Source organism: Tachysurus vachellii, chromosome 8, assembly GCF_030014155.1.
Source record: "Tachysurus vachellii isolate PV-2020 chromosome 8, HZAU_Pvac_v1, whole genome shotgun sequence".
Classification (NCBI taxonomy): domain Eukaryota; kingdom Metazoa; phylum Chordata; class Actinopteri; order Siluriformes; family Bagridae; genus Tachysurus; species Tachysurus vachellii.
In genome coordinates, this window is record NC_083467.1 from 2,797,501 (window position 1) to 2,811,121 (window position 13,621).

The window sequence follows — 13,621 nt, forward strand, 5'->3', positions numbered from 1 at the left end:
TCAAAAAGACCCAGCAGAGGATGTACTTTCTACGTAAATTAAGGAACTACGGTCTGCCACAGAAGCTGTTGATGCTGTTCTACACTGCAGTCATTGAATCTGTCTTGTGCACATCCATCACCATCTGGTTTGGTGCAGCAACTAAACAGGACAGGTAACTGATCAGTCATATATTCTGTATTCATATTTAATACTCACTCACTCATCTTCTACCGCTTATCCGAACTACCTCGGGTCACGGGGAGCCTGTGCCAGGCGTCATCGGGCATCAAGGCAGGATACACCCTGGACGGAGTGCCAACCCATCACAGGGCGCACACACACACTCTCATTCACTCACACAATCACACACTACGGACAATTATTCCAGAGATGCCAATCAACCTACCATGCATGTCTTTGGACCGGGGGAGGAAACCGGAGAACCCGGAGGAAACCCCCAAGGCACGGGGAGAACATGCAAACTCCACACACACAAGGCGGAGGTGGGAATCGAACCCCCAACCCTGGAGGTGTGAGGCGAACGTGCTAACCACTAAGCCACCGTGCCCCCCCTGTAATAGAATTGATAAGATTAATATAGATTATTTTGACTGTAAACTTAGATGAAAAGCTGTTTCTTTTAGTGAAAGCTTATGAAGCCTACTGTGTATTATCTGGGAGTCATCTGACGCGAAGGGTTTTTAACGCTTGCTGTCGAATTCCACGGCGAGAGAAAGCTTCAGTCATATATAATCACAGCCGGACAGTTGCAGGAAGTTAACTGCAACCATATGGCCATATATAGAAGCATTAACCTTGAGAATAGAGAAAAAAAGACATTAGTAGCACGCAGAGTCGCCGACGAGATATGTTTGGGAGATGAGAAATGGTTGGGGGATGAGATGTTGGCCTTCGAGAAGGCACAAAGGGGACCAAACCCGACAGCCAAATCCAACTGGTAACAGTAATGATACAGAATGTATAAAAGCCTTGAATTACACTGTGTATGTATTCTAGTGTAGACAGCCTCAGTGCATGTTATACTCTGGGTGCATCATAGAACAAACGCAAGTTTCTTGGTTTGTTATAATCTTTGCATCTTAATTACTTTTACTTATTCTAATACTGTTTGATTATTTGAAAGGGTTTTTATCTGTAATTTTCTTTTTATTTTACATATATTACACACATCTCTCTGTATTACACTACTTTTAATAAAAACAAGGCCTCCCATTGTGAGGATCCTAAAAAGACAAAAAGGTCTAAGTCTGACTCCTTCATTTAAAGATTCAAGCAATAGATTAAGTAGAAGAACTTGAAGAGGATCCTTTGTTAGAACACAGAGGGGACTTCGAAGGACACCTACGTTCAAGGTAAAACCAACTTTGATAGTTGATCTTGTGTTTTCAACACTAACCCGTGCAAACTACAGTAGGACACATCTCTTAGTGGGAGAGCGGAAGGGTTTCCTACGCAATCCGAAAACACGTGTCACTAAGGGACACGTACGTCAGTATATCAAGATTACATCAATATTGTCTCACGTCGTTTGTATTGTCTTGTATAGTCCGTTTTGTCTTGTCTTTTCTGTTATTCTCTTGTATAGTCCAAGCTAAATGTATAGTGTTATCTATGTCTGTACTTTTGAGTCACCAACAGCTGGAACCAAATTCCTTGTGTGTGTCAACAAACTTGGTTAATAAACCTTGATTCTGATTCTGATTATACACCCAGAAGGCTGAGGAGATCAAATTCACGTAGTGATTATGTCACAAAGCACAAATACATGTTTTCTCCATAGTTAACCTCCATAGTTTTATCCATAGTTATATATTATGTATACACATTATGTATATATATGTACATACACATTTTAGCCACAGTAGCATTTTAGTATATAAACATTATATATATATATATATATATATATATATATATATATATATATATATATATATATGTGTGTGTGTGTGTGTGTGTGTACACATTTTAGCCACAGTAGCATTTTAGTATATAAACATTATATATATGTGTGTGTGTGTGTGTGTGTGTGTGTGTGTGTATACACATTTTAGCCACAGTAGCATTTTAGTATATAAACATTATATATATGTGTGTGTGTGTATACACATTTTAGCCACAGTAGCATTTTAGTATATAAACATTATGTATATATGTGTGTGTGTGTGTGTGTGTGTGTGTGTGTGTGTGTGTATACACATTTTAGCCACAGTAGCATTTTAGTATATAAACATTATGTATATATGTACATATACATTTTAGCCACAGTAGCATTTTAGTATATAAACATTATATATGTGTGTGTATATAAACACATTTTAGCCACAGTAGCATTTTAGTATATAAACATTATATATATATATATATACACACACACATTTTAGCCACAGTAGCCAATGGCCATAACCTCACAAACAGACTACATATCCCATATCGCGTTGACTGTACGTCACTTCCGTGATGAGCTCAGAGGATTCTAGATGATATGACAGTATAGATGCAAAGCGACAACTGTCACACACACAAAGTGTCCGTAGTGTGATTCGGGAGAAGATGCGTTGGTTTGAGGGCTCCATCCCGGCGGCCATCGCCACCTCCAAGCAGCAAAGCTCAATTTTTGTCGTCGTCATTGCAGGTAAATGAACCACAAGTGATGTGTCGAACTAACTTGCTAAAGCTAACGGCTACGGGAAAGGCCTAGAGAATGTAACGAAAGCTAAAGCTAAGCTAATGCTAAGCTAAAGCTAAAGCTAACTGAGTTAATCCGTCTGGGATGTACAAGGTATCAGTAATGGAACTGTTTCAGACAGCAAATATAAAGCACATAGTTTAAATGAAGCTAGCTGAGATCTTCATGTGCCATAGAAAAGCACCACATTGATGTAACGCGTAGTGCACTTTATTTATTTATTTATTTATTTATTTATTTATTTAATATGGAGTGATTTGGAACACAGCCGTAACTGTTGCCTAATCTGCTGGTGCCATATCAAAAACAAACAAAAATAAAGAGGCTGTATCCCGAATATGATTTCTTCCCTGGTGCAATAACAGCAGAAATGCAGCAGAAGTGAACAGCTGTAGTGCACAACATGTCCAGCAGTCAGCATTCAGGACTAGACATTTACATACACCTGCGTCGCTGTAAGCTCCTGCTGCAGAGAGAACAACTGTGCATCCAGATTATTTTAAGTGACGAATCATCCGTCCGTCCGTTCCTTCGTCTTCGGTAAGCGTTTAGGGACGTAGTGGATTCGGTCGTTATCTTGGAGTACGTCCTCCATGGGACGCTTCACAAAGGTCTTGTGAGTGTTCCTGCTACGCAGTAGTTAACACCTACATAAAGTGTTCCAGGGAAGGACGAACGAGAGCCGAGGTTTGATCCGATCGATCGGACGAGCTCCTGTAGCCGTGTTTCGGCTGGGAAACTTCGCGTCCTGGAGCTCATGTGGATGTTACCGTAACACCTATCTGTCACTCACAGAAACAGAAACGATGCTGCCGTCCAATACCGTCACTGTTAGTGCTGGAGAGCAGGCGGTGTTCTTACTCGGAAAGCCTAAAGTCTGCACGGATTAGAAGTTGAATTTAAATCTCTAATAAATGTTGAGTTGATCTTGGTACAAATGCTTGTACTCTACATCTTTAAAACACGGAGCCTTGTGTGACGCTGTAGTCAGTCTACAGCTGTGGTAACATGAGTAATAACCCTCAGTCTCCGGTGTCACCCAAAAGAGCCTGGCTTCTCTGTCTCTCCCTGGCTTCTCCCTCTATCTCTCTCCCTCTCTCTCTCTCTCTCTCTCTCTCGCCGATTTGTGCCAGTGGTACAATAATTAAATCAATTCGAAGCTAGATCAACAACCATGATCTGTTCATCACTAGGAGATGACGAGCAGTCCACACAGATGCTGTCCAGCTGGGAGGACGAGCGGGTAGCCGAGCTCACCGACAACTGCTTCGTCGCCATTAAAGTGGACGCTAAAAGGTGACGTCGTGCATGCGGCTGATGTCTGGATATTTAATAACATTCTATTATATGACAGACTTTTTTCTTTTTTTTTATTTGATGGCACATTGAATTAAACGGATGTCTCTTGTCTTTCGCAGTGAGACGTGTGTCCAGTTTTCACAGATCTGTATCCTTTCCTTCTAACCTTCTGAGTTTATTATTATTATTTATTATTTATTATTAATTCCAGGATTCGACTCGGTCCTTCGACTCCCGATACATTAGTGGATGATGCGCTTAACAAAACAGCCCTGATGTGAAAGCGTTTTTATTATTATTATTATTATTATTATTATTATTATTATTATTATTATTATTATTTATCGTTCCTTAACACTAATTCCTGGTAGATCCCGTGGTGTGCATTCCATCCAGCTTCTTCATCGGGGACAATGGAGTTCCCTTGGAGATCATCGCTGGTGGCGTCTCTGCAGAGGAACTGACCAACAGAATAAACAAAGTCAAGCAGGTATTATTATTATTATTATTATTATTATTAAAATTCTCCATTTATCTGTCTTCTTAGTAAACTATTATGCGATATTATACTTTTTTTCCCCTTCTGCCCATATAGACACACTCTCAGCAGACGGCCGCTCCAGCTCGGCCAAACCCGGAGACGTCGATCCAGGAAGGAAGTCATTCTACTTCTCTAAATTCTCCAGGAATCTCCTCCACTGCTGCTTCTGCATCTAAAGGTAAGACATGAGGAAAAAAACTGCACGGCTCCGACCTGCACCTGTTTACCCCGTATTCATGTTGAACAAATTTAAAGAGCTTTACACGTGTCAGAGTCATGCAAAGCTTCTTAATTTGCATGTCGTGATTTCAGTTTAGTCAAGGCAGGACTGTGCGTCAGATGCATCAGACCTTCTCAAGATGTCGATTGAACATGTTTGTGATATAACCTTGGATTTTTTACTTTTTTGAATTTTTGTAGAAGCTCTGTCCATGCCCATGGATGAAGCAGGGGCTTCTGGTCAAGTGACTCCGGGTGATGAAAGAAGCCAGTCTTCAGATGACGCGTCTCAGGCGTCTCAGGCAGAGGAGCCTTTGGACGCTAAGGTCGAGAGGTAACGGTTTTATACAGAGGAGATTAGTGACCTTTTCAGCAAGACAGACTAACGACTCAACAGTAACATGGATGTGATATAAAAGAATGCATGGCCATGTTTGTATAGTTGTATCATCTATAATCCTTTATTTTTATACAGGTTCTCATCTGGCTGCTTTCACATACGGTGCTTTCAGTACTGACTTAACCAAAGTACAGGAAGTGAACCAAGACGTTTTGGTTTCAGGCTGCATTTTTAACCAAAAAATACGAGCTACATTGTGAGACAGCTGCTTAAGTACTGCTAAAAAAAAGGAAAAAGGAGTAGCAGGATGTGTTACACAGCTTTAGTGGTCCTGGGATTGAAACTCACAATCTTCCGATCAGTAATCTAACACCTGAGCTACCTCTTCTCTTGTTTTCATCCGTTTCTATTTCTTTTAAGGATAACAAAGAAGCTGGAAGAAAGACGCGAGCAGAAACGAAAGGGAGAAGAAGAGGCAAGCGTTGTGATTTCTATCAGATTCACACCACATATCCATATTCGTTGCTATGGTTGCTCATACACGAGGTAAAGCCCAGTCTAACGAGTCCTTTCTCACGTTCAGAACGAGATAAAGAAAGAGATGGAGCGGCGGAAGCTGGGCAAGGAGATGCTGGACTATAAGCGGAAGCAGGAGGACGACAAAACGAAGCGCATACTGGAGGAGAGAAACCGAGAGAAGGCCGAGGAGAAGGCGGCTAGAGAGAGAGTCAAACAGCAGATAGCTCAGGTTGTAAACTACTACCTCTTACACTACACTGAACTGAACAGAAATAAACATGTTTCTATCCATTCTGTAAATGCAAACACGTGAATACACAATACATGAAGTTATATTAGTGAAAAGAAAAAAGTGCAGTAAAATGTAAGAGATCCAACTAGATGTTCTAGTCACAAAGAAAAAAATATGAATATTTAATTTGAAATGTCGTAATATTTCAGTATGACATACGTTTACAATGAATTGATGCCCTTTACATTAAAAGCTGACTGGCCCCTGTGATGCTTTTCTTACTTAAAGGTGGGGTCTCCGTTGTTTGAAAGCCAATGTTGACATTTGAAATCACCAAAACAAACACGCCCCTAACCCAAATGGGTCCCACCCCTGTATCGATAGCTCCGCCCACACATACATACGTAACCCAGGCAACTAATGGAAAGAAATGTGTCTTTATCATAGCTGAAGGGAAGAACAATACGATTGCAGATAAACAAACAAGCAAAAATGACACACAAGCATAATCATGTAAAGGACAAAGGCATATATTAGTTCTGTGTAACAAAGCAAAACCAACGTTACTCACCTATCGAGAAGGAAAAAAGCGCCTCGGCGTCCCATCACAGGCCTTCCTGCTCCTTCAGTTCTCTCCAGCGCTGGAAAGCTGATCCTATATTAACACGTCCTACTTCTTACCTTATCGTAAGCCTTTCTTCACTTTCTTTCTTTGTTTTTATCCTCCATGTCAATGTTAAAACCGCTTTCTGCTAATGTCACACATGCGCACTGAACACTCTCTCCGCCCATATTGACAAGACCCGCCCCTTTCTGCTCATCGGCTACACGTTTGTTTTGTTTTTTGTTTTGTTTGTCGGCCCAACGCAGTTTTCTGAAGCATTTCTCAAACAACGGAGACCCCACCTTTAACAGGGATCGTAATAAATGTATAAAATGTGCAGGTTTATTTATTAGACTGTATTGCTGGGTAGAAATTTTTTTTACACCTTATATAACAGAAGGCTGTAAAAAGACACAGTATATACTCACGCTACTGTTGTGCTGTTACAGGACCGTGCAGACCGCGCAGCCCGCTACTCTAAAACCCAGGAGGAGGCCGACGCAGCCAGAGCAGCAGCCCTCCAAGCCAGACAGGCCGAGCAGGAGATGAAGAAAGAAGCTGCGCAGAGAGAGAGAAGGTCTCACATTTATAAAAAGAAAGAGTTCATTTGATCCTTAACATTACAACGTAGCACATAAGAGATTTTTTTGAATTGTTCTTGAGGTTTATTTGTACGCAGGCAGGTGATACTATTAAAAATACAACATTGAGTCAATCGGACAAATCAGCAATGACATACGTAGGTGTAACCGTCGCAGTAGCTTCCTGTATCACTCAGGAGTGAACTGTGCTCCTTTCCTCACAGTGCGGTTGCCAGGATACAGTTCCGCCTACCCGACGGTTCGTCCCTGACCAATCAGTTTCCCTCAGAGACGAAGCTGCATGAGGCCAGGCAGTTTGCGGCTCAGGTCAGTCAGTGCACCGTGTACACTTTAAGCCCGTGTCCAGTGACCGTTTCACACCCAGAGGGACAAAAGACCCCTGCATTTATCTTTTTATACAACTGAGCACTGGCAGATTGGTGGTTCTGGGATTTGAACTCGCAACCTTCTAATCAGTACACCAACGCTTTAAACACCGAGTTACCAGCATCCATAAAAGACTCAGCATTATAATTAAATTGTGTCCTTTTTGCATATTAAGGATAAAAATCGCTGGAATCCTGACACCAAAAAAGTATTGGTAAAGACTTCCAGCTTCCAAAAGATAATTATATATAATATATACTTTTTTTTCTCAACGAGATTAATGCATTAAGTAGAATTTTTTCAGCTTTTAGAACTGATAGTATTCTACACTTCTTCCCTGAATAATTCGCCCGTCTCTCACAGGAAGTAGGCAACAGGTTCGGCCGCTTCTCTCTGGCCACCATGTTCCCGAGACGGGAGTTCACAGCTGAAGATCTGGAGAAGACTTTACTGGAGCTCGAGCTCGCACCCAGTGCCTCCATCGTCCTGCTGCCGGTGAGCCGCTTCACTCAGACTAACTAGTTGCTGAGAGTAGTGATGGATCACAGGCTAGTCGGTTAGTTGGTCTGGAACAAATCTTTTTATTATTTAGTAATTTTTTTGTTGTGTGTGTGTGTGTTGATCCCACAGCAGACAGGAAGGCCCACTAACACCGTAGTCCAGTCCTCTAGCACAGGTGGCATGTGGTCTTTTCTGGGCACCATCCTGTACCCTTTGCTGGCGGTGTGGAGGTTCTTGAGCGGCTTCATCTTCAGCAGCCCTCCTCCTGCAGCTCCCCGTAACCAGCCTCAGCACCCATCAAACTCCTTAAACACCAACTCTGGAGAACCAAAGAGGTAAAGTCACCTTGTTCAAACAGTCTTTCTTTGTCATTTCCTAAACGCATGAAGTCGTTTATCAAACCTTTCGCCGTTTTCAGAGAAACGGTCCGTAAAAGGGTCCTAGAGAAGCGACCGGAAGACTTTAAAAAAGACGGTAAGATCTACCGGCTAAGGACCCAAGAGGACAGCGAAGACGACAACAACACGTGGAACGGCAACTCCACCCAGCAAATGTAGTGCAATAACACCACTTTATCTCTCTCTCTCTCTCTCTCTCTCTCTCTCTCTCTCTTTCTCTTTTTGCCCCGATGTCTCCTGTCTTCTCTGTACTCTGACTCGGTTTGTCTTAATGGTGGATTCGAAGCAATTTAGGGCTACGATTTTCATTCTTTCCTTCTCTTGCATGGGTAGATAAAAAAACAAAACAAGAAGAAGAAGTAAATCTCTCATGTAAGTTTAAACAGACATCCACTGTGTGCAGACTTTTTGAGTTTTTTTTTTTTGTTTTTTTGCCATCTGCTTTCCAGCAGTATTCTTCTTACAATAACACCTTGTGCTAATCAGGCTAAATTAGAGGCTCAGAAGCTTGAATCCTGCTGCCTTTTTTTATTTTTATTTAAACTGTAACCTGTATGACACAAAAGGTGTCCAGCGAAACTGTGTGATTGACTTTGGGGCAATAGGGTCTTGGCAGCCAGCGTGTTTTATACGGAAGCTCGGACCTCGTGGAAGAATAATATTTCTACTAGTTGTAAGTGGAAGTCACTTTAACACTCATTTAACAAAACAATAAAGATTTTTTCGATTAAATCTTTGATCTGCTTTAACGTTTCCTTTTTATTTTAAGCAATCAACAACAATAAAGTTTGCAAATTTCTTTCTGTACATGAAATTCATTCATTCTAACGAACTCAATGTGCATCATGTTCAGGAATCTCAATTCAACTTCTATGATCACAGATAAAAGCTTGTCGTACGAGTAAAAGCATCATCATCATCATCATCGTCACTAAAGTTAAATCAATGGTTAAATGCTTCTGCTATTCCAGTAGATACAAGACGTCTCAGGACGATCCAAATAAAGACATGAAGCATTTCAAAGCTGATGGCTTTTTTATCTTTGTTACTTTCATAATTTACCCTCATGGCTTTGGTGTGAAAATGAATCGTAGCTTTAGATTTAAATCTAAACTTGTTGGGTGGATCAGACTGAACAATCTGAACACTTTTTCTAATAAAGTAATGAGCTACAGCCCACTACACTGCATCACTTCCTATTTAACAGTAGTTTTAGTAAGTAAATTGTGCTTGTGCATGGGGGCACGGTGGCTTAGTAGTTAGCACGTTTGCCTCACACCTCCAGGGTTGGGGGTTCGAATCCCACCTCCGCCTTGTGTGTGTGGAGTTTGCATGTTCTCCCCATGCCTCGGGGGTTTCCTCCAGGTACTCCGGTTTCCTCCCCCGGTCCAAAGACATGCATGGTAGGTTGATTGGCATCTCCTTGATGCCCGATGACGCCTGAGATAGTAGAAAATGAAAGAATGAGTGAGTGCTTGTGCATATAAACTTGCATACGTATGGAAACCGTGACATTTATAAACGTGCACTGAACGTTAGCCTGACATGGAACTTCCTTCATAGACTTTACACAAAGATTTATTTTCTTTTTATTAAATGAGGTTGCTTTTTTAATGCCATCACCCATTGGTGTATTAAGGAAATGATGAGGATCTGTTACTGTGTTATCTTTAAATCCATGCCCGATTGAAGCACTTTACAAGACAGAATGTTGAGTAAACAGAAACTTTGTACTGAGTCATTAGAGGTCAAACCTGCCTCTAAATACAACATACAGTAGCAGGAAGTAAATATGCCCTTTGTCACCATCTGTAATGGAGTGTAAAGTATTATGACAACCAACCAACCAATCATTTATTTGGAAATATATCTACGGAAATAAATCCTTATGATCTGTCCCTAGGATTTGTTGCTCTATTCTACTGCTTTTAATCAAAGATCTCATACTCTGTTGAACACCCAACACAGCAACCAATACTCACTCACTCATTTTCTACCGCTTATCCGAACTACCTCGGGTCACGGGGAGCCTGTGCCTATCTCAGGCGTCATCGGGCATCAAGGCAGGATACACCCTGGACGGAGTGCCAACCCATCACAGGGCACACACACACACACTCTCATTCACTCACGCAATCACACACTACGGACAATTTTCCAGAGATGCCAATCAACCTACCATGCATGTCTTTGGACCGGGGAGGAAACCGGAGTACCCGGAGGAAACCCCCGAGGCACGGGGAGAACATGCAAACTCCACACACACAAGGCGGAGGCGGGAATCGAACCCCCAACCCAAGAGGTGTGAGGTGAACGTGCTAACCACTAAGCCACCGTGGCTCCCAGCAACCAATAAATACCAGCTATACACACTTATGTGCTCTATATTCCAGCTCTTTACTGATCTGAAGGCAGTTTCTGTTGTTAAACTCTGATAAGCCAGAAATACTACTTATCGGTCCAAACACCAGTACACACAAACTCTCACAATTCAACTTCTGTTTAGAGGGATGTTCTGTTACTACTACTGTAGCTCGACAGTAAAAGACCTGGGTGTTATATTAGACAGCAACTTGTCTTTAAAATCATATCACCCATAAACAGCCTTCTTCCATCTTAGAAATATTGCCAAGCTGAGAAACATCCTGTCTGTATCTGATACTGAGAAGCTAGTTCATGCATTCATGACCTCTAGACTGGACTATTGTAATGCATTACTAGGTGGTTGTCCTGCATCTTTAATAAATAGGCTACAGTTAGTCCAAAATGCAGTTTCCAGAGTTCTAATAAGGACAAGAAAATATGTTCCCCAATTTTATCATCTCTACACTGGCTACCTGTTAAGTTTAGAATTGATTACAAACTGCTGCTACTAACCTACAAGGCTCATAATGGTTTAGCTCCCATGTATCTAACTAGTCTTACAATCCTTCACGCTCTCTGAGATCACAAAACTCAGGACTTCTGGTATTTCCCAGAATATCTGTCTACTAAAGGCGGTAGAGCGTTTTTATATTTAGCTCCCAAACATTGGAATAGTCTTCCTGATAGTGTTCGGGGCTCAGACACACTTTCCCAGTTTAAATGTAGATTAAAAACTTATCTCTTTAGTCAGGCGTACACATATACATACAGTAATACTTCCCATAATCCTGTGCTCTAATACATCTGACCAAATGCACATTATCATCTGGTGCTTGCTAATATTATGAACAGCAGCTACGTTAATTCCTCTCCACTGCTTCTCTCTCTTTCTACCCATCCCGAGGCATCCAGAAATTGTACCAGCTCCGATATTTGTCAGACTGTATATTTATAATCACACCCTCCAGTGTCACCCATATGAGGATGAGGTTCCCCTTTGAGTCTGGTTCCTCTCAAGGTTCCTTCCTTCCATTCAAGGGAGTTTTTGACCACAGTCACCTGAGTCACCTCAGACTTGCTCATTGGGGATAAATACAAACACATTTGAATATATCTAATATTAATCTTGAATTTTGTATTCTATTAATCATCATCCTATTCTTTCTAATAACCTTTTGTTCTGTGTTTATGTTCTGTTAAGCTGCTTTGAAATGATGTCAATTGTAAAAAGTGCTATACAAATAAACTTAAAATGAATTGAATTGAATTTGGGTGGCACGGTGGCTTAGTGGTTAGCACGTTCGCCTCACACCTTCATGGTTAGGGGTTTCGATTCCCGCCTCCGCCTTGTGTGTGTGGAGTTTGCATGTTCTTCCCGTGCCTCGGGGGTTTCCTCCGGGTACTCCGGTTTCCTCCCCCGGTCCAAAGACATGCATGGTAGGTTGATTGGCATCTCTGGAAAATTGTCCGTAGTGTGAGATTGTGTGAGTGAATGAGTGTGTGTGTGTGCCCTGCGATGGGTTGGCACTCCGTCCAGGGTGTATCCTGCCTTGATGCCCGATGACGCCTGAGATAGGCAAAGGCTCCCCGTGACCCGAGGTAGTTCGGATAAGCGGTAGAAAATGAATGAATGAATGAATGAATTGAATTCTCTAAGTCACTAAGAGTCACTAAGATAAACGAATCAATAGCAGAATCTACCCCCAGTGGACTAACCCTAACCCTAACCCTAGTATTCCCTACACAATCAAACCCAAACCACTGAATTTCCCAACAAATGTTCTTTATGATTATAAAATATAGAGTTTTTGAAATATACAGTAATGTTTGTGTTGTGTTTCATCATTCATCAGCGAACATGTGATTTGAAGACTGACTCCTTGGATCAGTGAAACAGTTGAGTCAATTGACAGTTGTTTAATGAATCTGGTAGATATCTGGGGATATGGTAGCCTAGTAGTTAAGGTGTTGGCCTACCAATCGGAGTAGTGTTAATTTCGTCACCTATTTTTAATTTAGTCTTAGTCTTAGTCTTGTGCCAAATGTCCTTGTTAGTTTTAGTCATATTTAGTCATTCACACATCTTTTTTTGTTAGTCACATTTTAGTCGACTAAAAGTCTTGTCATTTTAGTCTAGTTTTAGTCAAAAGAAAACTCAAGGTATCTTAGTCAGGTTTTAGTCGACTAAAAGTCTTTTAATTTTAGTCTAGTTTTAGTCAAAACATTGTAGTCTTTTTTTTTTAAAATAACATTATTACTGAGATTGTTACTGATAAACATTTCAGTAAAAAAAGTCTTTCACATGTTTCACTCGAACTTGACTGCACATCACATTTTTTTACTTTATTGATACTGCTTTTAATCGTAATGCAAAGACCGGTCATCGGGACATAAGCTGTCATGTACAATAAAAGAGCCTGCGCAGTGACAGGAAATATAATTTAACACAAAAAGCTGCCTAGACCTAGGGGTGGACTTGCGCTCAGGATTTTATTTATTTATTTCTTTTTTGAGCTAATTCTTTCTACACACACACTAAACAGCGCGAAGCCGCGAACTCATTCTGAATATTTTAAAGGCGTAACAGCTGATGAAAAAGCAGAGACGATTGTAGACGAAAATGAAGACAGATTTTATCTTAGTTTTTATTTTATACAAAACATTTTCGCCTCGTCTTTTTTCCTCAACAATAATGCATGTTAATTTAGTCTTAGTCAGCGTCTTTGGACAGTCTCGTCTTAGTCATGAAAAAAAAAGGTTGTTGACGAACATATTTCGTCTCGTCTGATGAAATTAACACTAGTTGTGAGTTCAATTTCTACGTCCACCAAGCTGCCACTGCTGGGCCCCTGAGCAAGGCCCTTAACCCCTAAATTGCTCAGTTGTATAAAAATGAGATACAAATGTAAGTCACTCTGGATAAGGGCGTCTGCTAAATGCTGTA

The 13,621-nt window shown here is 41.1% G+C and overlaps 1 protein-coding gene across 2 annotated transcripts; it reads left to right on the plus strand.

Annotated features, from left to right (window-relative positions):
* Window positions 1-2,456: 2,456 nt before the first annotated feature.
* On the plus strand, window positions 2,457-9,045 carry ubxn4 (UBX domain protein 4). Of its 2 annotated transcripts, none has more exons than XM_060875732.1 (13): window positions 2,457-2,638; window positions 3,886-3,988; window positions 4,111-4,139; window positions 4,363-4,481; window positions 4,587-4,710; window positions 4,953-5,085; window positions 5,512-5,566; window positions 5,675-5,839; window positions 6,896-7,023; window positions 7,252-7,354; window positions 7,778-7,909; window positions 8,045-8,250; window positions 8,334-9,045. In XM_060875732.1, the coding sequence occupies exons 1-13, from the start codon at window positions 2,557-2,559 to the stop codon at window positions 8,470-8,472; spliced, it is 1,518 nt and encodes a 505-aa protein (XP_060731715.1). In that variant the 5' UTR covers window positions 2,457-2,556; the 3' UTR covers window positions 8,473-9,045. The 2 variants fall into 2 exon arrangements, with proteins under 2 accessions (XP_060731715.1, XP_060731716.1); XM_060875733.1 differs by having other exon boundaries at window positions 8,048-8,250.
* Window positions 9,046-13,621: the final 4,576 nt, after the last annotated feature.

Excerpts from the sequence above, each read along its gene's own strand:
- ubxn4 (XM_060875732.1), top strand. The coding sequence starts at position 2,557 with ATGCGTTGGTTTGAGGGCTCCATCCCGGCGGCCATCGCCACCTCCAAG. Across the intron at positions 4,711-4,952 it reads TGCTGCTTCTGCATCTAAAG|AAGCTCTGTCCATGCCCATG; the intron begins GTAAGACATGAG and ends GAATTTTTGTAG. Across the intron at positions 5,840-6,895 it reads TCAAACAGCAGATAGCTCAG|GACCGTGCAGACCGCGCAGC; the intron begins GTTGTAAACTAC and ends GTGCTGTTACAG.